Here is a 22,780-nt window from a genome sequence, read left to right as displayed (position 1 = left end):
TTGTCAGCTCCTGTCTTTCAGCTCTGTGTGTATTGTGCTTCTATCTACTGAAGGCTGCAAAGCAATGTAATCTAGAAGGACCAGAACCTTAGAAACCTAATTTTGAGCTAGAATTATAGCTCTGTCAGTGAATCTTGGTTTGGATGCAGGCCAGATATTTATCTCTCCAGAACTGCATTCCCTAGTCTGGGAGTTGGGGATCATTATAGAATCCATCAGTTACTCTACAGAGCGGTTTGCAAATGACAAATGCTTTTTATATATGTTAAATATTAATGTCATTTAAAGGAGCGTATTGCTCTCCAGTAGAGTGCAGCCTGCAGCTTATCAATTATGTGTTCATCCAGTTAATGACCTGGCAGCCAATGTGGCACATACTCTCAGATTGAAACGCTTCTGAGGCAGGTTTGGTTAATCCATTATCCTCTTGGTGTCCTTTGTTTCAGAAGCTCCTCTTTATTGTTCCATATTTAATTCTGAGCCTCTTTGCTGCTTTCTGCTGTATCTTTCAGTCTCTCTCACATTTAGTGCTTTGCATTTGTGACACTGGGAGTTTTCATATTGTATGAGATGTATCTAAAGGGAAAATGTAGAGGAACTAACTAACTTAAACTAACTAACTAACTTAAATGTAGAGGAACTAACTTAAAAGCTGAGGTTAACAGGGGTTCGTCTAATGTGGTATCCATTCAGTGAAAGGATCTTAAGCAAATGCCAGGTAAAATCCTTCCCTTGAGGCTCTGCAGTGTTACTGCCTGTGTGCTCTATCTGTCCTGACCCAGAAAGTCTTTCATGCGGTAAGACATTACAAGCCAAAACCAGGTTAAGTAGGTAACCCAAACCTGTTCATTCATCCTCCTCCAAAACCATAAACCACCAGTGCTGCCATCTCTACCCTTCCTGCTGTTCTTGTCCAGAAGCCTTCAGATGGTAGTGGCAGTCTTATTTCAGAGAGGGGTTTCCTTTTAGAGGTGGGATGGCCACCTAATGGTGCCTCCCTTTCCCAGGGAAGGCTGTTGGCTTCTGGAGAAGAGATATTTGCTGTACACAGACATTTCCCCAGTACTCTGTTAAAGAAGAACAGCCTCAGGGTGGCTGCGTGTTTCTCCAGTGTTGTGAGCAAGCTGGAGCACTCAGTCACAGGAGTTGACGCAGTCTGCTCAGAGGAATACTGAGTGGTGGTATCCACCTAAATGTCCACCCCTGCTGCAAGTGGTTCTCCTTGGCCTCTTCACTGTCCTCTCTCAGCCAGCATCAGGCTCAGAAATGTCGACTGTCAAAGAGGCCATAGCTGTGGTCAAAGCTGCACTGCAAAAATTTAGCTGAAGACTTCTGTGTTAAGCAAGCTAGACCTGTGCTTTGCATTTTTTTGTTTGAAGAACCAAAGATAAAGCAAGATCAAAGACTGCTAAAACCTTAGAAAAGACAATGAACAGACTAGTTCAAGTTTTTTCTAAGATACAAAAAAACAAGCAAAGTAACTTATTTCTGGGTTTCATCAGCTTTAAGTAGGGATACAGTTATGCTTTTTCTGGGATTTATTTCCCTCCTTGTTCCACTCTACCCCATTTCAATTTTCTGTTATCTAGACTACTGCATTTTAATTAAAAGATGCAAGTGGAACCAGCTGTTATGCTCTCCATTACACATAGCCTAGTTTAAAGTGTCTTCCTAAAACAAGTTGGAATTTGTATTTGTTTCTGCTCTAAACATGTACATGTTATTATTCACAAAGTGAGATCAGAAATCTATAACATAATCTGTCTAAATGGTAAAATGGTAAAATAATGAGATTTCTTTTTGGTAGGCTCAGCTGTCTGAGCCCATTGGTAATTTATACTCTTTCGTCATTCCTGTACCGCTCAGACTTTCTTACTGTGCAGACCACCAGTAAATTAAAACAAATGTTTCCATGGCAGCCTGTCTGTGGCATCTCTGCAGCCCTACATCAAGCAGTGAGTTGACGCAGGATTTTGATAAGCTGCAGAGCACATGGAAAGCTGACATCTCACAAAGCATTACTGCTACCCCCACGTCTGGATGAGTGGAGGTCAGCTGAGGTAGGAGGGGACTGGCAAAAATACACTATTTATGTTTGGTTGTTGGGTTTTTTTCCTCAAATTTTCTCAGTCACACTGCCACTGGGATCTGGGCAGTGGTTGGGTGTCCCATGCTGTAGCTGCTGCTATGCCTTTGTGATGAACCTCTGGTCACTTCGTCCCCAGATGGGGGGGACATGTCCTCCATGATGGAGACCCCACTTCCTTAATGAGTTTCCCCACATCCTCAGGTAACATCAGAGTAGCGTACTTGAGTTGAAATGGCAAACAGTTTTGTTTCCATACATTTGAAACCAGGATTTGTAACATGGACAGAAGCCGACTGGAGTAAACAGGTCCCTTTCTGCCCTATGTAAGTATGGGCTAACACTCCTTTTTGAGGGCAAAACAGAGGTGAAATAAACGGATTCTCTAATAGGTTGAGATATCGCGTTTTGCATAAATTTCTCTTTTTGCTGTTAAAAAGTGAGAGTACATGGATGCTTCTTTAAAAAATAAGTTATTAAAAACTGTCATAGGACAGGCTTGAAGAGTTGAGAACAGACGGACTTATTTCTGCACTGCCTGAAATGAAAGGGAGTTGTTGCTGGCTTCAATGCTGTGTGTGCTGCTTTTCCTGCCCTGCAAGACTCCCTCTGGAGGAAAAATCCTCATGTGTTTCTGTATGACAGTGGGGGAATGCATGGCCCCGTGGTCCTCCACTTTGCACAGTGTCCGTGCTAACCCTTCCGTGGGAGCTGTCTCAGCATGGACCTGCTTTTGCATGGGGAGTTAATAACATTGAATTTCTCATCCATTTTGAGGTAGGCTTTAAGGTCAAGAAGGAAACCTCTGTAATAGGATGCACTCTGATTTCTGAAGGATACAGTTTCAGTTGCCCCCTGCACATTTTAATTGTTTAATGAATTCCACACAGTCTCTTGCAAACGGCTTTACATGTGAAACTGATTACTGAATGCAAGAGGGAATTTTTTTAGTAAGTCTTTTCCTTTTGACCTACTCGTTGCTTACATTTCACTTAATTTAATATGAAGACTTTTGTTTTGGGTTTTGTTCCTTCCCCAGGACGTGTTTCAGTAAAAGTGACTGGGTTGGGAGGCATCAGTGCCGTTACACAGCATGTTTTCTGTTCCCAGACCTTCTAATTAGGGCTGACTTGGATTAGCCAAGGGATTCACTTAAGATCTATGTTACCTGACACATGTCAGTAGGAGTCTAAGTATTGCCTGAATATGTTTCAGCTGAATAAAGTTAATGTACAATTCTTCTGGCTTTCTTTTTCCAAATACCATAGGCAGCTTTTTATGTCTTAAAATACTCATCAATTCAAGAAGCACAATAATCTGAAAATCGACACCAATGTTATCCAACTCATGATAATCAACTGTGAGGCTGAGCTGAGAAAGGTTTTTTGCTTAAGCTTCGTAATTGAAACAAAAATAAAAATGTTGGGATTCTCTTTTAGTGATGTTTATTATTACTATTTCACTGAAGCTAAAGAAATCTTTATCAAAACAAATCACTTCAGGTTAAGCTAAGCCTTTTGGAAATGCCATGAGGCTGAGGGAGGATGTTGGTGTGGGTCTGGACCATTTCTTCCTCACTAGGAGAGGCTCAGCTCCCTGACACCTTCTCACAGCTGGGAACATCTGGGCTGTGTGGTATTCACGGAGAAGGTCTCTTGTAATCTTGGTAGCAAAACACCTAAGTGGTGGTCTCTTGCATTTTCTCCAGTTAATAGACAAGTATTTTAGAGACTGAATGAGAAACCAAGAATTAAAACCAAGTAACTCCTCCAAATGTCATACCAAGTGAACAGCACACTGGGCTTTAAATTCCACCTTTTGGCACAACAGAGGACATGGCCACAATCAAATGCCAGAAGCTTAAAATAACAAAAAATAGAAAAAGTTGTACGTGTCGTCTCCACATCTGTTTTCTACATCCAGTCCTCTTATCTCTTGCCTTTTGTTAATAGTTTCTGAAAGTGATTTCTGCTGTGAAATGAAGGACTTAGCAGGTAAAAATCTTCATTTTGATACTTTGGAGGTGCCAGCTATTTTTCATAGTGTTGAAAACTATTGAGAGGGGTCCACCTACATTGACAAATAGTTTCAGCTGCCCTGAAGCTGCATTTTCTAGGGAACAAATGGCTAGCTGAAAACTTCCTACTGAAATATTGCCTCTGGTCCCCTTCCCCTGGGGCACCAGTTGGACATAAGCCAGACAACAGGAGCTTGTTTACCATCTGGTGAAGTTGTTAAAAAATCTGGTTTGGTCATGCACACTCAAACAGAGGTACTGCAAGGCTCATTGCTTGTTAATCTGTTTGCAAGAGCCTAGGAGAGGATGATCTTCCACTTGCCCTTTACCCCAGACAGATAGATGTCTGGTGGCTCCGAGGGTCCTGTCCTTGTAATTGTCCTTGCTGATGGCCTCACCAGGGTGAGACTGTGTCACTCTCTTCATATTTGTCTTCTCCAGGCTTATTTCCTTGGGTGGTCCTTGCCTCCAGCTTCTTCCTGAGTGTAGCCAGCACTCAACCTCCACACATGTTTTTTAAGCACTGCTGGAAAGTAAATCACAAAGAGTGGATGAAGGGCTTTGCTTATCCTTTTCCCTTTCCCAAATGGATACTCAGATTTTAAAGCTTCTTGCTGTTTGTGAACAAATGTGTTCATTCCCCCATCTATCCCGTGCCCATCCAACAGAGAAGTTGCTGATTTTCATGTCACTGCCCAGTCACGCTCCTGCCAAGCTTTTGTGCATTTTGTCATGTTTCCTGCCCCATTTCTGTGTCACTGAAGTGCCTGCTACTTGCTCGAGCTCCCAACTGAGCTGTCTAAATTCATCATCAACTCTGTTGCTAGTTGCTCCAATTTATAGGTGCTGTCCCCATGTTAGCAATAAGAGTTGCTGTTTCGAGACCAAAACCAAGTAAATCTCACTTAATTATCATTCCCTAACTATATTAGCTTGTCATATAAAATCCTAATGCCTCATATGGGAGATTTTTTTTTTTCCCAGCTGAGCCCCATGCAGTGTTCACTGGGCTGCTTTTATGTTTTTTACCCGTGTCTGTTGATACAGTGAACAAAATATCAGAGACAGGACTGGGTGGTGAGGAAATATCTGCTTGCAAAGCAAAGTGTTGATAGGCAGCAAGGTCGGTCTCTCATGGTTTATCTTGCTCTGACAGAAATGATTTTGATCTGAAGTGGATAAAGCTTGGATGTAGCTTGAGAACAGGCTGTTAGTTTTCTTCACAACCCCAGCACTGATGGTGTAATACGAAGGTACCTCAAATCTAAAAGGTTCATCATCCTGCTGCCTCTCCTGCCTCAAGAGCATCTCTCTTTGCTGTGGTTTCTGTGCAATGTATTTTTTTTTTTCCACTTCAGCCTGGCAATGTAGGTCAGGGAGAGCTCTGTGGCTTTAAAATTCATATGGCAAGATTACTCTGTAAATCGGACTATGTTGACAGTGGAGCTGTTTTCAGCTGAAAGTAAACAAAATGTTTATGGTTGGTTGTTGTTAATGTCTGCCAGGAACTATTTATATTATAGGTAGTGATTGGTTCCCCTTGCTCACTGTGACGCTACTAGGCTTGTGCACAGTTAGTTAGCAGTTAAGAAGGAGAGATGAGCATTTGCTGAATTGGCTCAAGTATAGGTAGAATAAGGAAAATATTTGTATTTATAACCTCCCTGGAAAAGCTTCAGCTGCTTTACTGAATCCCAAGAGACCCATCTGAGTTACTGCAGAGTGTTTTGCAGGAGATGGTAGGGCAATCAGGAGGCATTAAGCCAATGGATCAGCTGCACATTTAGCTAAAATCCGAGCCCAAACAATCTGTGTTCTTAAGAAAGCTGAGTGAGGGGGTTACTTTCTCTGTTGAAAAGCCTCTAGAAATGTGGAATACTGTTTATTATTTTATGTCATCATTTAGCAAATGTGTAAGACTAATCAGTGCTGAGAACAGAACTGCTGATTGAGAAATTGTGTCCACTATTTTTGTATTCATTTATCAGAGAGTAGTGCTCATAAGCTGTTACCAGATCTCAGTTTATACAGTATGCATCATTCTGTTGATGCACTTGGGATGCATTTGATAATCATCGTGTTTGACAGGTATTTCTGTAGTCATTGCGCACAGGCAGACATGGCTTTTACATTTCCATGTATAAAAGCATGTTCCAGAGTGTTTGTTCTTTCTCAGGTGCCCCCAAAGCAGTTGCATTGCCGTGAGTGAAGTGCCCACTTTTTTCCCAAGGACGCAAACAGTGTGGTGCACTTGTTGGTATGCTGAGAGCTCATGTGATGCCAGTGCTGGTGTGATCTCTGCTGCTGATGTAGAAGGCAAAAACCCTAATTTGGTTTGATGCCAGAATCGGGACTAGGTCACCAATCTTCTTACTGGGGTTTAGCAGTCCTCTGGGTTTTTTTAGATTAGTGCGAGCTGTTTAGGATTGCAAGCTCAAACGGCATTAAAGAAGGTTGCCCCTGATAAAAACTATGTCATATTATACAATGTCATTGACATTTGCTGCAGGTGTGTAACTGCAGCATGGACAGTGTTACATATTTATCTGTTTATCTAAATACTTCATTTGCAGGAGTCAGAAAAGGTTATTTTCAGGAATGGTAATACATTTCAATATGGTATATTAAGATAAATATCAATAAGCTGATAAATTATAGTACTACCATAATGAGGGAAAAAAGAAAGTGATCAGTCATCATTTTTTCTCTGTGGGTATTTGTTGTTTGCTTTGTCACTCCATATATCTTACTTCTGTCTTTGGTGTACAGTGTTGTACAATAGACTTCAGCAAAGGTTTTGTTCCGTAGCAGAAATTACTTACTTGAAAATGTTTTGTGTAATGCCTAGAACATCACTCTCAACATGCTGAACTTTCAGATAAATTAACTGTTGTTGATGTTCTGGAACTGCCATCGCCATTTTCGGCAAGCACAGCAGGGGATGTAGATGTCTAAATTCCAGTGGTTGTCATATTATGCTTACAAAAGTTTTTATCATGCACATTACACATGTAAGATTTAGTTCAGTAAACCAGCAGAAAAGTTGCTCTTTTTCTGCCAGTTAAGACTCCACGAAGGATTCTTTGTCCTGTTCTTCTTTCTGGATGCTCCTCACTTAGCTTCCTGCTGGAGACTTCAGTTGAGAAATGATAGATTTGAAGAAAATCAGGGTTTCTTTTTTCTTCTGTCACCTTTCTTCTTCATCTTCTTTTCCCTGTGGAGAGAAATTGTGGAGAAGTGTAAACAGCACAAGAGCAAATCCTTTGAAAATGCAAATTAAAAGTGTGTAGAAGTGAAATGAAGTTAAACTTCTTTTGAATTACTTCTTCCATTTATCTTTCTTGGGAAAAAAGAAAAAACGATTTGCCTTTTTTTTTTTTTTTCAGCTTGAATCACGATTTATTCAAAGAATGTGTTCTCCATATTTGGAAATTATCTGACCAAAAGTGCAATGATTAGCTTCTAGAATTTCCTTCATATCTTGACCAGCTCAAAGTCTTTTCAGAAAAAAACCATGCGAAATTTCATAGTATGTTGATTATTATTTCATTCACTGATAAAAATGTGCTTCTTACCAGAACAGCTGTGTGAGTGTAGGATCTCTCATTGGCTCTCCGTAGATGGGGAAGCAATGTGATGTGACCAGGAGCTTCTCTGCATTTGGAACCACACAGAATTCACTTATGAATTTGCATCTGTTTGTATGCATACATTAAGTGCATTAAATTTTACATATTTGCCTATGCATATTAATATATTACATATATGTGATGTTAAGATCTCTCTCCCAGAAATGGGGTTCTCAATATAAAAGTGATCTTGGAAGTTTGGTCACTTTAGCTTGCAAGTCATGAGCATTTGCAGAAGTAGTGGGGCTTTTTTTCTGAGATGAGGCATATTTTTGGGTAAGTTGGGTAATTCACGAGGAAAGAATGAGAAAATGTGCTGTCAGGAGGCTGGAATTCAGCAACTCAGCGACTCAGCTGGGGGAACTTTGGGAAGAGAGATCTCACTGCGGTGAGAACAAAGTATAACCACTTAGTCATTTTCACTTGTTTGTGTTGCAAGAATAATTGCAGAAGCTGTAACAGGGGAGGGAGAAACTTCTTGTATGTTCTAGTTATTTGTTGCCATATACATTTTAACTTTTGCAGGTGTTTTCCTTGTGTTTGCACAGAGGAGACTACTGTGCAGACCATGTAGTGTAGAAGCCAAAGTGTCAACCAAAATAAATTGCAGAGAGTAATTTAAATTGAAACAGTAAAATGAAATAAAATCAGTGGTCTGGGCACAGTTGGTATCTTTTTTATCAGGCACATTGCAAAGGAAAAAAATTAACTAATGGTTCCCTACCAGAAAGAACAGGGGAAAAAGAAGAGGTTAGTACAGCCACATGCCAAAATACATTACAGCATGCAAGGCTAGAGCCAGCCCATACATTTATACAGTGCATTGTTAAGATTCATTGGAAAGTGCAAATGCTAATTAGGAATGTGAACCAGATAACCTCAACATCAGTTCGAGTCCAATTATTCCTACTGGGATTTCATGATACAGATCTGTTTGTCCTTCTTCCAGCAATCATGCCCAACTAGAGTTATTACAGTAATTGCATGGAGTTTGATGCCAGGCTAGTGCTAGTGTGACACTGCTCGCTGGCAGCTTGGCAGCTTTTCCGAGGAAAGCGGCGATGTCATTTTTGCATATGTATTCGCGCAGAAAGATACGTGCAAACTCCATTTAAAATCCAGGTCCACAGCTGTGATACTTGTTCATCTTGCTGTGCTCCTTGACTAATCAGAAAGGGAGGTAAAGTTTCAGTCCATCAGGGTGCCCTGACCTTGAAGTTACTGTGCAGTGGAGATGATGGTTATTGGTGGCAAAAATTAATCCTGTTGTAGCTGTTTGGTTGCAGAAGTCTCTTCTCTCTTCAGGTTTTCCCTAGCACTGCAAAATTTGGTCTGAATGTGATCTCTTGTAATTGATTCCATGCTGCAGGCAGCTCTTGCTCCACATTCTGCACCCACATGAAACTGCAGTATCGAATGCCAAAGTAGAGCCACCCCTAAATGCATCGCTTTGGAGACTGCAATAGTTTCATTCCTAAAAAGCAGAGAGGGCTGTTTGCTGCTCTTCGGCTCCTCCTGTATCCCTATCAGTGAGAGGAAGGTAATCTGTGGAGGTGCACAGGGATCCCAGTGTCATGGCTGTGTATCACGGTTTGAAGGGACTGGGGAGGCCCCTGACGTGAGCAGGGCAATGGCTGGTGCTGGGTCAGGCCAGCTGTGGCATTGCCTGGCCAAGGCCTTGAAACCTTCTGAGAACAGAGACTCTTTGGCCCTCCTGAGCTGCCGGTCCTAGCATGGCATTGCCCCTCCAAGGAGAAATCTGTCACACAGAGGGTTGGGTTCTGTCTGGAAGAAGCTCAAGTGTGACAGATCCTCAGCATGGACACCTCTTTGCTGGAATAAAACTGGCAAAAACAGCTGGTCCTGTAGGTTGGAGGTTACCCCAGCAAGCGAAAGTGGGTCATTCAGGGTGAGGTGCAGCAGAAGAGAGGCTCAGGCTGCATCATCAGTGGGTGCCAAAATGCCCTGCAGGAAGACTGCAAATGGTTGCGTTTCAGGACAGGCCAAACCAGGAGCCACAGCAGCTTAAAGGAGACATTTTGGAGAGGTGGTGCCTGCTGGCATGGGGGAGCCAAGCCTACAGGCTTGCACAGAAATAAAATTTGTCCCTTGGAGGTGCCAGTTCTGAATCCTGATAAATTTTCCTCTGGCACAACTGGCTTCCAGTCTGGGAAGCACCATCTAGCACATAACATTTGAAATCTTTCTGATCTCGTCCCTGTATCTTACTAAATACCAAAGGAATTTCCTGGGGTCTTACTAGTACCTGTATGACAAGAAAGTTGGTGTCACATCTTTGTATTAAGTTGTTGGTTGCTCATTTTCTACGTAATTTTCCCCTTTGCTTATCACAGTACAAGAACATACGGGTTTGGTAGCTTGGTTGCTGCAATACAGGTTTTTTTATTACCTGAGGGTCCCGATGGGCAAAAAGGTTGAAAAAAGTCAACAATGTGCCCTGGCAGCACAAAAGGCCAGTGCCATCCTGGGCAACGTTACTAGAAGGTCAAGGGAGGTCATCCTTCCCGTCTACTCAGCTCCTGAAGTGCTGAGTCTGGACCTGGACTCCCCATACAAGGCAGACATGAACATATTGGACAGAGTCCAGCAAAAGGCCACAGATATTATGAAGGCCCTGGAGCATCTATTTCATGAGGAAAGTCTGAGAGCTGGAACTGTTCTGCCTTGAGAAGAGAAGGCTCTGGTGGGATCTTAGCGATGTCTGTCAATATCTGATGGGAGGTGTAAAGAAGATGGAGCCAAAGTATGCTCAGTGGTACCCATTTGCCAGGACAAGAGGCAAGGGCCACAAAGTGAAAGATAGGAATTTTCATTTAAATGGAAGAAAAAAAAAAAAAACCATCATAGTAAATATCATATCATGGTCAAACACTGGCACAGATTTCCCACACAGGCTGGAAGTCTCCATCCATGGAGATATTCAAAACCCAAGTGGACACAATCCTGAGCAACCTGCTGTAGGTGGAAGGGCGGGTGGACTAGGCAATCCCCAGAGGTGCCCACCAACCTCAGCCAATCTGTGGTTCTGTGATTAACATGCAGTATGTATTTTATGGCTGGAGTTGCAATGTATCAATAACAAAGGCTTGAATGTTTTCACTTGAATAATGTGTGTGTATTATAAGTAGGTTACAGCTTATGGGCTTAATCATAATAAAGGAAAACTTTTATATTTTTTTTCTGCATAAAGAAATACTGAATATTTTACTCAAATGTTTGCCAGTGAGAATAATTGACTTTATAATAATCTTGTTATCCGGAAAAAGCTAAGACAGAAGTACTTAATTTTTGAGCTCCTCATTGTTATCTTGTTCTGGTGGGATTGTAAGGTGGTGGGGGTATAATGGAGGGATATGGGCTGAAGAAGCTGATGTAGAAAGGTTTGAGCATGAACTGTTTCTGGAGAAAACAACTAGGGGAGGCCTTCAGCCTTGGAGGGAGGGAGAAGTTCAGTTCCAAAACCAAAGAGAAGCTGGTGAGAGGCTACTTCTCCTTTCCCTTGTGTGTGTATGGGAATTGCTGGCAGGCACAGGCTTGCCAAGTTTGCTGCTGCTGGCTCCTCTCACTAGGAGCTTGACCAGGAGGCTGTTTATTCCCATTCCAGCTTCAAGAGAGCCCTGGCCTTTATAGAGCTGCAGGGATGAGACTGTGAAAAGCGTAAAGTTTTTGCTCCCAGACCTTTGTGTTCATTTATACCATTAAATCTATGTTTTGTATTTTCTCTTTTCTTGATTTGCCAGAGCTTAAGCAAAGTGTCTTTTTTCACATCTGCACATTTCATTTCATCCCATTCATGCCTGAAAAATATATAAGAGTATTTTTAGTGGAGACTCTTGCAATATTTGCCTTTCAGAAAAGCTCTTCATTTACAGGGCCAGTATTTTATAGCTCGAAGTCTTCTTTTTTTTTTTTTTTTGACTGCTGAGAATTGATTGGCATTTTTGGGATTAACTTATGATCCACAGTAACCAGCAGACTGTCAATCTTTCATCGTCTTAGACTTGTCATTTCAAAATGATAGAAAGCGAAGGTTTAGGATAGATTGAGGAGCTGTATGAATTTCTAAGCTGACCTTTCTCTCCTCCTCCACTCTGTCCCTGCCAAAGCAATGATACCCGTGTCTTTCTTGGCATGGTTATTTGGGCACACAGTAAAATAAAAGCAATTAGCAAGAGCACAGGAGGTCTGTTCAGTTTCTTTAATTATATATTCCTAACTAAACCTCTTAATTTCCCGTGAATTTATGCAGTACCTTCCCTTCACTGTATTTCTGTGCAATGGTGGTTTAGAAGCAGAGTGTGCCTGCTCACACCACATGGGTGCAAAGTGGCAGTGCTGCCAATATACAGGTGCATGAGGATTTCTTTTGGCTTTTTCATTAGAGCAGCAGGGGTGGCTCCATTGCAAGGCAACCCCCACTCCTCAAATGACCAGAGTCGTCTAAATCCTGCTCCTGCAGGTCATCTCTGACCTGGGACAGCGGTCAGAGGCTCATCTGTCTGGATGCTGATGGGCGTTTCTGTGGATAGTGGGAAGGGAAGTGGTCCTAGTAAGGCTTTCTATCAGCTATCACTAGTTCCTACCTTTTGATGGGGAAGAGAGCACCGGAACCAGGAAAGGCTCTCAGTTACATGTGGTATTTCTGATATGCTCTTGCAGCACCAGCAGTGTTTTCCCATATCCTGATGCAGCAGGAATTTTGCAGAAAGTGACTGAGTACAGCTTGGGCATCTTCATACAGGAGAAAGAGGAGGACGGAGATATATTGCCATGCAAATTATTCGGGATTGCCATAGCCAAGAAATCCTGAGCGCTGGGCGTTTTCTGGTTGGTTGGTTTTTATTACGACACAGCCCTGCACAACTGTTTCCTGTAGTTCCCTGCTAAAACACCCTACCTTACAGCTGCTAGCTAGTATTTCTCAAAGCAGACATCTGTGTAGCTATATGGATTGGCCAGATAAAACAGCTCCTGTGTTGGCCTTAAGTGACTCTTAAAATTAAGAGAGCACTGAAGTGTCACAATTTGAATACATGTAAATGGCGCAGTGGTGCAGACAGTATTTTTCAAAGCTGGTGTCCTCTAGAGCTAACCTGCTTATTTCTCTCCTTTCAGTATAAGTACTTAGTTTGTTAAGAAGTAAAGAAGCAGGAAATTTGGCAAAATGCAGCATTGCTTGCTTATAGCAGAAATGTGTCTATTCTGGCTGGAAGATTCTGAGTTCATTGCTCTCCACACAGCAGTAGTGAGATCTTTTTTATCCTCCTGTTCTTCTACATGGAGCATCAAGTATAAAACCACCAACCTCTTGTTATCTACTTCCAAGTTTGGAGCGTGAAGAATTAACTAAACATTTGTTTGACATTATAAAGGAGCTGGAGCATATTTATGCTTTCTACTACAGGGTGGAAAGCATGTGACATGTAGAACAAGGCCATAAAGCTGTTTGCTCAAATGATGCTGGAAGACACAGTAAATGAAGCTACAGCAATACACTCGTAATGCAATTCTGGGCCTGTTTTTTTTCCTCAGCTGGAGAACACTTTTTAGGCTCAGCCACATGCATCAGCTTCCCCATTGATAAAAATGTAAAGGATGTTTCCCAGTGTCCTTTCCAATATACCATCAGAACACCAAATTTAACATAAATTACATTAAGCTGCACAACTCCCTCCATTGTCTCTTGTAATGTTTTCACGGAGTGTTAGGCAGCAATCCTCAATTCTTTTCTTTTTTTTTCTCTTGGCTTGCTTACCACTTCTAAAATAGTTTGAGGCCAGCATTGGGCTCCATGGGTTTGTTGGCATAGCTGTGTCAGCTTGGATTGTGAACTATCCTCTCCCGGCCAAGACTGCTGGGCTGGTAACGCAGTCTGGCTGCAACTCTGTCAGCAGAGGCGCGTAAATTTGGGGGAAGCATTCTCTCATCTTCTGTTTCAACCGCCTGCATTGCCTTTGAAGCAAGTGGTGTATTTCCAGTCTGCTTCAAGTCATGTGTATGCTACAGATAAAGAAAATGCTGTGCTAACATCAACTAAAATATTTATGTATGCGTGTGTTTGGAATAAAACGGGGAGATTTTTTTCCTTTAGCTGAGTTGCACTTACAGAAGTAAGCAGTAATGAAACAGTGTCCCAAATAATTTTGAATTGATTATCATAATTAATACATATCAAAGTTGGAACATGTAGCTTATAAAAAGGACATTTCTGTCTGTGTTTGGTCTTTTGGAGATTTTTTTTTTCTCAATTTCACATACAACACTGAGAACCAGGATGACCTGAATATTTACTGTCCAATACGAGAGATACTACGAAGCTTCTGCTAAGGGCTCTGGCTGTTGACAGATATCTTCTCATCTAACATGTCAGCAGTAAGGAGGGTTAGTGGGACAATGGGAAGATGCTTTCTTACCCAGCTGCATTCCCAGTTAGATACTAGGCTCTTTCCATGATTTCAGTAGATGGTGCAATCACATTTCCGTGTATATTAGACAAAAATGAGTCCTGGAATCAGTCCACGTTGTTGCTGAAGCAAAAAGTATATCTCCATGTTTGGTTTTATCTCCAGTGGATTGGCACCCCGCTGCAGTCACAGCTCTGATAATCCATGAGCTGGAATATTTTGTGCTGCTGTTTGTTGCTGTTTGCACACAAAGAATTGCTCTGGTTTTGCAGAGATATGACCTTAGCATGCCCTTGGAGTTGCAGTTTCTGAAAGACAGGAGAGATCTTCTGTTGAGACTTGAAACATGACATGTGTGACTTACTTTTAACTCTGTAAGAAGACTTGAGCTTTTAGGGAAAAAGAATTTGCCCCATTCAACAGCTTCCTGTGAAGCTCCAGGTCAATAGGTTAGAAAGATGGATGCATTGAATTGAATGATTTTGAAGTTATTGATTTGACAGAAGAGGTGCTATTTTAATGCTTTATTATGTTATTTTGCAAACGTAATGTTTTTTGTTTTGTTTTCTGTTAATTTCCTACAGAAACGTTCCAGAGGTCAAGTGCTATTCGACAAAGTGTGTGAGCATCTGAACCTTTTGGAAAAAGACTACTTTGGACTAACATACAGAGACACAGAAAACCAAAAGGTAACCCACAGAGCTGCAGCTGACCTTTGGCCTGCGAACACCAGAGCTCACTGAGAGACTCCCCAGTCAGTTGCAACAATCCAGAAGTTGGTTTTATCTTCCTTGCCAGGTTCCATAGACATAGTTTGAGCTATTGTTTTTTGTGACTCACTCTACTTCATAAAAGCATCTCCTGTGTTTCCCTGGCTTCCCTCTGTTTTGGCTGTTTATGACATGAAAGAAGTTAATCATATAGTTGGTTCTCTTTCTAGTATAATTTATTCCTTTACTGCCATAGATGAAAGTCAGATTGACATTCAGAGATACACTGCTAAATATATGATACTAAAATATGGCTTAATAATACTGTGGTTGGGACACAGATAAGCAGGAGATGATTGACTGCTCCTGCTAACTGCTAAGATAAAGTAAAGCTCCAAGTCTTGACTTTCTTTATCTTAGCATTATTGTTGCTTTGACTAAAGACATTAGTCTTCAGAAGCAGTTGGTAGCAAGAGTGAATCACATTCTGCTTGTCTGCATCTCAACTTCAGTATGAAATAAGCTGTGTCAAAGATTATCTAGTGTGCAGGTGATATGTATATATATATTGTTACAGGGAAAGAGAGAGTATCAAAGATAATTTAAAATATGCTGTGTGATTTTGGCATTTTAAGATAAATATTTTGAAACAGTGCAAAACTTCTTAGCAATATATGCAGTAGCCCAGCAGAGCTCACCAGGTGAAGCTGTTTTTGCTTTACGTGGCCTGAAAGGTCTTCCTGATGGAGCTGGAGCTCTTACTACTTTTTTAGCTGCTTGTGTCTTGTGGGAGCAACAGTTGTATTTTCTAGACTTCCATTTGTTTCAATTATATATGATACAAAAAAAGTCAGTCTTTTTGTCTCTCTTTCCCCCTTTCTTTATGGACTTCTTTGTTTCTGATTCAGAAAATCACTTAAGCAGATACTTACTTTGTCCATGTCAGTGCAAGATAACACTTTAACATATGCTTAGTTTTGAGTTTTTATAAAAGCTAGGCAGATGTCTGAGTTCATTTCCAGATAGGTGTGCTTTCATGTACTGGAAAGAGAAGAATGGATTTATTATTAACACTTGGTTTAGAAGCACTAAACATTTGTAGGTCACCATTTACTTTACAGAACTAAATAGTTAAAAGAATAAGTGCCTGCCACCACATGTATTGATCAAGAACATATATTTTTAATGTCAAAGTACTTAGCAATTCACCTCCATCCTCTGCTACATAACTTCCAACCAGACAACATATGTGCCCACATCACATGACATCTTTGTAAACAGAAATGCTGATGCATCTTTAATTTTGTGGTACATAGTGTGCTTTTGTCCTCAGCAATAGCTGGAGTTCTTCAGGCTCATGTTTTGCACCACAGACCAGGTTTGGACAGCTGCAAACTGGTTGTTTTTGTTGGGGAGGGATTGTTGTGTTCTGCTTGTTTGATATTTCTTTAGTGTTTTTTTGTTTCTCCAATACATTTGTTTTTCTTTCTTTGGAGAAAGTGAAACTTTCCTAGGGGAGGCAAACTTTGTTCTGGGCTGTTATGCATTTTAAATTTGATTCTGTTAGAGGTCAAGGCAGCAGTGGCACTAAGAGACCCCAAGCTGTTATGTACCTCACCCAGAGGAATTTTCATCTGCTCCTTGGCGTCCACAGAGTACTAACACATCACTGTGATAATTCCCCATCTCCTCAGAAGGGTTTTTATCTTGCATAGTCACTGGGCTTTGCATGGTATGGATGGGGGCAAAGGTGCTGTGGTTCTGCCTCTGGTTTCCTTGGAAAAGCCCCTCATGCCCACATTGGTTTGCAAATGGGGTAGTGTCCTCCTCTGCACTTGCTTATCATCTAGCAAGACTTTTCAGCCTTTCCAGGATTAGAGAAAAAAAATTAACCAAGCAGCCAATTGTAACAACCTTCTAGAAATTTAGTTTTTCCAGAAGATACTATGGAAAAAGATTTCTGTGGATTCACTTTACCAGTTTCTATTTTTTTACTCTTTTATTTCAAACCATTTAGCCCCTCAGTGTCTGGGAAGGTTAATAAAAATCCTGCTTCTACTCAGGGCCACATCATGAAAGGTAGTGTTATCCCAGCCTACTGCTGCTCCAAGGAGAAAGGGGTGGCAGACCTTTGCGTGTTCTAGCTTCGACTCATAGCACTGTTTTAAAAATAATGTTTGTTGTGTTTTCTAATTCAAATTGAAAAAAGGAAACATTTTCTTTGCAGAATTGGTTGGACCCTGCCAAGGAAATCAAGAAGCAGATCCGAAGTAAGTTTGTTATTCTTGTCCCCTTTTACATGTCTCCCTGTGGCAAAAAAGCTTATTTCACAATCATCTTTTTATCCAGTCCCAACTCTTTGGCAAAAGAATTACCTGCATCTTTTGGATATTTTACCCCATAATGAGAGTGGTTACTGAGGCTCGTAACAAATGAACATGCATTGCTGAAAACAACTTGACATTTGCAGAGATGCAAAAACCCGAGGTTTGACATTAAGCAATGTAACCTTAGGGACTAGGCCATGTATATGAATTATTTCTTATGTTACTGATATTTATATCGTATCCAGGAACACTACTCATGCCTTGTACTGAAATATTTCACTGATGCGAAGATAGCATTCTACCTAAAATATCTTTCCTGTCTGCATTTCAGAAGCTTGATCTTTGCTCCTAAAATGACCATGCAACTCACAGAGAAACAGTCAATTTTCTGATTCACATGAATCTTTTAAAAATCTTGGTTGTTAAAACTAGATGTCTGCTACATTAGAAATTCAAAAACCTCTCGAAGGAAAGCCTTGTTGAGACTGCTAGGTTCAAAATTTGACCTGCCTTTTTTTTCTTCCCCTCACTTTTAAAACTTGACTATATTTTATGTGCGTGATTTCTGTGTGCAGGAAAGCTCAGTTTTTTGTTTTTGTTTTTTTTTTTCTTTGCACATGTTGTAAATTATTTCTTCTAACACTTTTGGTTTTACAAGCAAATATATCTGGTAGTTCACATTTGTTGGACCAGGCCTGGCAAGTGAATCCTTTCCCTCCCCAAGATTCAAAAGGTTAATTTACACTGGAAAATTTCCCCACTTACTATGAACAACCTCACCTTTCCTCTCGTAGTATTTTCATTACAGGTAAGTGATCTGCAATACAAAGTGATGAAAATTTGCCTTTTCTAAATCTCACGAGAAGATGTATCTGGAGAGGAAGGTGCTTTAGACCTTGATGAATCAGGTTATGCTACTGCTCAGTACAAGTAAAGCAGCTCAGCTCCGCACCACAGATTTGAAATGCATTTAATATGTTCCCAAGCCATGAAATAGACAATGAAAGGTTGTGACAGCGGGAGATTAACCAGGGCAGAAGAGTCTTGTCCTGTACTTGAGGCAGTGGACAGTTGTATTTGCGGAAGATGACAGCAATAATTTGCTTGTGCAATTCACCCCAGAATTTTGGAACAGGACAATGGTGAAAAGTAGTGCTGTTACCCATGATGCTTTCCAAACATATATATATATAGTCCTGCTAAACCCTGGTTGAGTTGTACACCACTTGTACCACACTGCAGACCACAGGGATTTCATCCCAGTGGTGAGAAAGGGCCATGTGTGTGACTCTTCATTTGCACCCACTAACTTGCACAACGTTAGGTTTTATTTAAAACCCTGTGTGAGGTGAAGGCCTCTTACTGTAGTATCTTAACCATCTGTGCTATATGATAGTCTTTATCATAGATTTGATTTATTTGATGTGTGCCAAGGAATAGGTTTATGGACCCCTTCCATCTGTTGTGGGACCAGGTGCCACCCACTGGCTGCACTCCCACCTTGGGTCTGGTCCACTCCCAGGTGGGACCATGCCTCATCCTCGCTGCCAGCCAAATCTTCCTTTACCAGCTTTTATGGCCCAAGAAAACAGAAAAGTTCCTAAAATCAAGGACTCCAAAAGTCTTACAAGGAGCTGAAGTCCTGATGATAAACATCAAAACTCTTCCTGCACACTCATAGAATAGTTTGGGTTGGAAGGGACCTTAAGGATCATCTTAGTTTGAACCCCTGCCATAGACCAGGTTTCTCAATGCCCCATCCAACCTGGCCTTGAACATACGAGCCTATGTTCTCAGGTGTGTGCATCATCAAAGTGAATGGGGGTTTGCATAGAATGAAATTTCCCTATTGTCTCTAAATAAATGCTCCCAAACACCCAATTTGGAGAACTATACAGTATTTCTGGGCGAGTAGATCTGTCCAGCATATAAGCTATCCTGCTAGAGAGTGCACCAGATATACCTTCAAACCCCTTCAAACCTTCAATACACTTTAGGAGGTACCTAGGCACAACATGCCCCTGAATGGAAGATCATGGGAAAGCCCTACCCTGTGTCAGGTTTATAAGGAAAAGTCTTGATTTTCACGGTGTTCCTGAGCACTTTCTTGTTACATGGCCAATATGGATTTTTCGAGAGGGATATTTATTTCTAGTTAGATTTGTCCTTTGACACCAGTGCATTTCAGAATAGAGAAGTGACATTACTTTGCATCTGTAATTTATGTGGCAGAAGTAGATATGAGGGGTATATCCCAGAACAGAGGCCTTGGTGAAACGTCTTGTTACTGTAAAAGCACCTTGTTGCTTGTGGTTTGGGGTTTTGTTATTGCTTTTTATTTGCATTCAAGACATGCACTAGAGTAACCTGACCCTTTTTTCAGAGTAGCTTCTATATTTACATACCATGTTCAACTCTTTTTAAAATCTTGATATTCCTTCTTTACAACATTTAAAGCTAACACTCCAGAAATAATTTCACCAACTGTGGTGGTACAAACCGGTATCCATCACATGGGTCACCTAAACTTACTGAAATAAGTCAAGAAGAATTCCCTAGTGCTACGTACTTTTTTCGGTCATGCTTTCTGTGTTTGTCCTTGCAGCTTTGTCTGCACAATTTATGTCTGCTGAAGAAAGGAGCTATGTGCTGAGGCAGCACTCTGAGAGGATGTTGTGAGCTGGTTTGGGCAGCTAGACCTTGGCACATAACCCTGCCCCAGAACCCATTCGTACTCTTGACTTGTGGTGTTTTCAGTACCTCTGATTTGGGTTATTGTTTTTTAAAGCTTATATAGACTGTGTTTTCAGGCGGTTATTTTCAATAAACCTGGTTTTCAGACTGAGGGTTTTTTTAATATTGGTAATAAATTACTGCTCCCTCAGAGTCCTCGCTTCAGTGGCAATCTTACTAAATAAGAAAAGAGCTGTAAAATCTGATCTAATACAGTGTCTTCAGTGTGAAGTGTGGGAAAAAGATACTAAATCCTGTTCTTATTAATTGCTTGGCTGGGATATTTTTAAGTCAGCATGAGCATCTTTGTTTGCACTTACAGTGTACTTTCAGTCAATCTACGTTTTTTTCCAGGTGGTGCTTGGCAGTTTGCATTTAATGTGAAATTCTACCCTCCAGATCCTGCCCAGCTATCTGAAGATATTACCAGGTATTTTAAACATTAAATACCTTTCTAGGAGGGGCTTAAAAGCTGTTCCTAGTAGCACTTACACTGTAATTATCCAAGAAAAGGAATGTTTTATGTTCTCATTGCCTTTCTTTCTCATATGAGCTTATGGAAAATATGCAAGGCTTTGGCAGAAATGACAGTATGAACAGTGTCTATCTTTGGAACTATGAAGACTTTTGTTTAATTTAATTCTAAACCCCAGCTTTTTCAATGCACATATTCCTGGGAGTTGATTTTAATTTTCACAAAGATGCCTGATACCCATTTTTGCCAGTAGTAACGAGTTATTATTGTATGTAAAATCATATCTGTGAAAGAAAAGAAGTGAGATGATGCTGTGGTTTAAGCACCATACTGATTCCCAAACCCCAGCTGAAACCGGAATGGATAAGAATAAGCATGTGTGTAAATTTTGCGTGTCATTTGACAAAGTAAGCAATTGATGTGCATGGAATAGAGAATCCGATGGTAATGAATGGCTGCTCCCTGCTCTCCAAGTCGATTAGCTCTGCAATCTACACCTCTGCTCTCTGTTTTTGTATTCAGATTGCAACTGCAACCAAAAGAACCCTCACCTGATTTCCTCCTTGGTGTAAGGCACAAAAGCTTTGAGCCATGAGAAGTTTTGTGCCATCAGCTAATTGTTCTCTAGCCTGTTTCAACATTTTGAAACCTGTGGATATGTTTAACCTTTAATGCTTTATGGAGTTGCTTGTTGCTTTTAAGGCAGCACAAAGCCTTTGGCCTAGATCAGAGGTTCCCTGTGGTGGGTACTGTGCAGAAATAGTATGCCAAGAGTTCACATTTGAACAGAGGACTTCAAAAGGAAAGGATTGCTTTTTTCCTCTTGTCACTCTCAAATTTCCCCCGGTAACTCTGCCTTTGCCACCAAACCAGTGTTCTCCACATTATTTTCTGTTTTCCTCTATCTAGTGATCGCTTGCACTGCTTATCTCTGTGTTTTTAGCAGCATTCACTGTTTAAATGAATTTTTGAGAAAGCACAACAGTTTGCTAAAGAGACAGCTTATGTTTTTTGAATGACTTAGAGGTCAGCTGCACATTAATGAACAGTATATGAGGTTTTTAATTATTTTTAAAGAAAAATATAATTATAATTATATTTTTATATAATTATAATTTAATTATTTTCTTAAAGAAAAGAATTATCAGGTAGATTTATATCTTAGTGATTTGTGATAGAAATCTAGTATGTTTAATGGGTATTTCTCCATTTATGTCACTAAACAAAGTAATAACCTATTTTATTAAGAGATCACCATGCTACTGTATAACGGTAAATTAGGTGTTGCTACTGATAAATTAGGCAAAATCTTGGTGTTTTGATTTTGAAGTTCTTTTGGTTGTTTGGGATTTTTTTTTTTTTTACAAAATTATTATTATCCTTGTAAATACATGAAAAACTATGGGCTTGGGAACTGTCTGCAAACTACTAGCAGAACTGAGACCTCTTGACAGCGCTCGAGTGGTGCTTCTCTGAGGGCAAAGGTGGAGGAGCACTGTCTGAGCCGCCTTGGTGCTCTGTTGCAGGTACTACCTCTGCTTGCAGCTGAGAGATGACATTGTGTCGGGTCGGCTGCCCTGCTCATTCGTCACACTGGCCCTGCTGGGCTCTTACACTGTGCAGTCGGAGCTCGGTGACTACGACCCGGATGAATACGGCAGCGACTACATCAGCGAATTTCGCTTTGCCCCGAATCACACTAAAGAGCTGGAGGACAAAGTGATTGAGCTGCACAAGAGCCACAGGTACGCAGAGGGCAGCAATGTGAGCTCTAGCCTGCTTCTTCAGGTACCATCCTGGTGCATCAGGAGATATTAAAATCTGCTGCTGTATACTTAATATTTTTCGGATAAGACTCCTCTCTGTGTCTTTGGATAGAGAAGAGCTTTGCAATGTGAAAGTTAACAGGGTCTGCACCAGATCTTTGGCTCTGGTAGGTACCCAGCTGCCTAAGGGGTATGGCTGTACTTCTGACAGGCTGAAAATGTTTTCCAGCTGCTGGATTTTGTTTTGGATTTATTTCCTTAACATTTATGCTAGAACTGGTTGCATTTCCTCAGGGGAATGACACCTGCAGAAGCTGAGATGCATTTCCTGGAGAATGCCAAAAAACTATCAATGTATGGAGTAGATCTCCATCATGCCAAGGTAGGTACTTCGGTTCTTTCATGGGTCACATTTCTCCTGTGGCATGGTACTTTAATCTGCATGGACTCCCTGATTTATTCTTTCTTGTATTTTTGAGATGGGAGTTTTTTTGGGATAAATCATGTGTCAGCATGAGGAAAGGTGACTCATGGGATAAGCATAAATATATCTTGTACTGTAACATAATTTAGCCTGTAGATTCAAAGCACATCAACTTCCATGTTGATTAA

General features: G+C 40.9%; 1 protein-coding gene across 29 annotated transcripts in view; it reads left to right on the top strand.

The window, feature by feature from the left end:
- EPB41L3 (erythrocyte membrane protein band 4.1 like 3) overlaps nt 1-22,780 on the top strand; it is a 141,621-nt gene that overhangs the window by 84,350 nt on the left and 34,491 nt on the right. For all 29 annotated transcript variants that reach the window (XM_064656448.1, XM_064656282.1, XM_064656235.1 and 26 more), the window contains exons 4-8: nt 14,742-14,846; nt 17,095-17,137; nt 20,282-20,357; nt 21,929-22,147; nt 22,463-22,550. In XM_064656448.1, coding sequence (XP_064512518.1) covers nt 14,742-14,846; nt 17,095-17,137; nt 20,282-20,357; nt 21,929-22,147; nt 22,463-22,550 — 531 coding nt within the window. The remainder of the gene's footprint in view (nt 1-14,741; nt 14,847-17,094; nt 17,138-20,281; nt 20,358-21,928; nt 22,148-22,462; nt 22,551-22,780) is intronic.

Source organism: Pseudopipra pipra, chromosome 1 (assembly GCF_036250125.1).
Source record: "Pseudopipra pipra isolate bDixPip1 chromosome 1, bDixPip1.hap1, whole genome shotgun sequence".
Classification (NCBI taxonomy): domain Eukaryota; kingdom Metazoa; phylum Chordata; class Aves; order Passeriformes; family Pipridae; genus Pseudopipra; species Pseudopipra pipra.
This window is presented reverse-complemented; position numbering and strand designations above follow the sequence as displayed.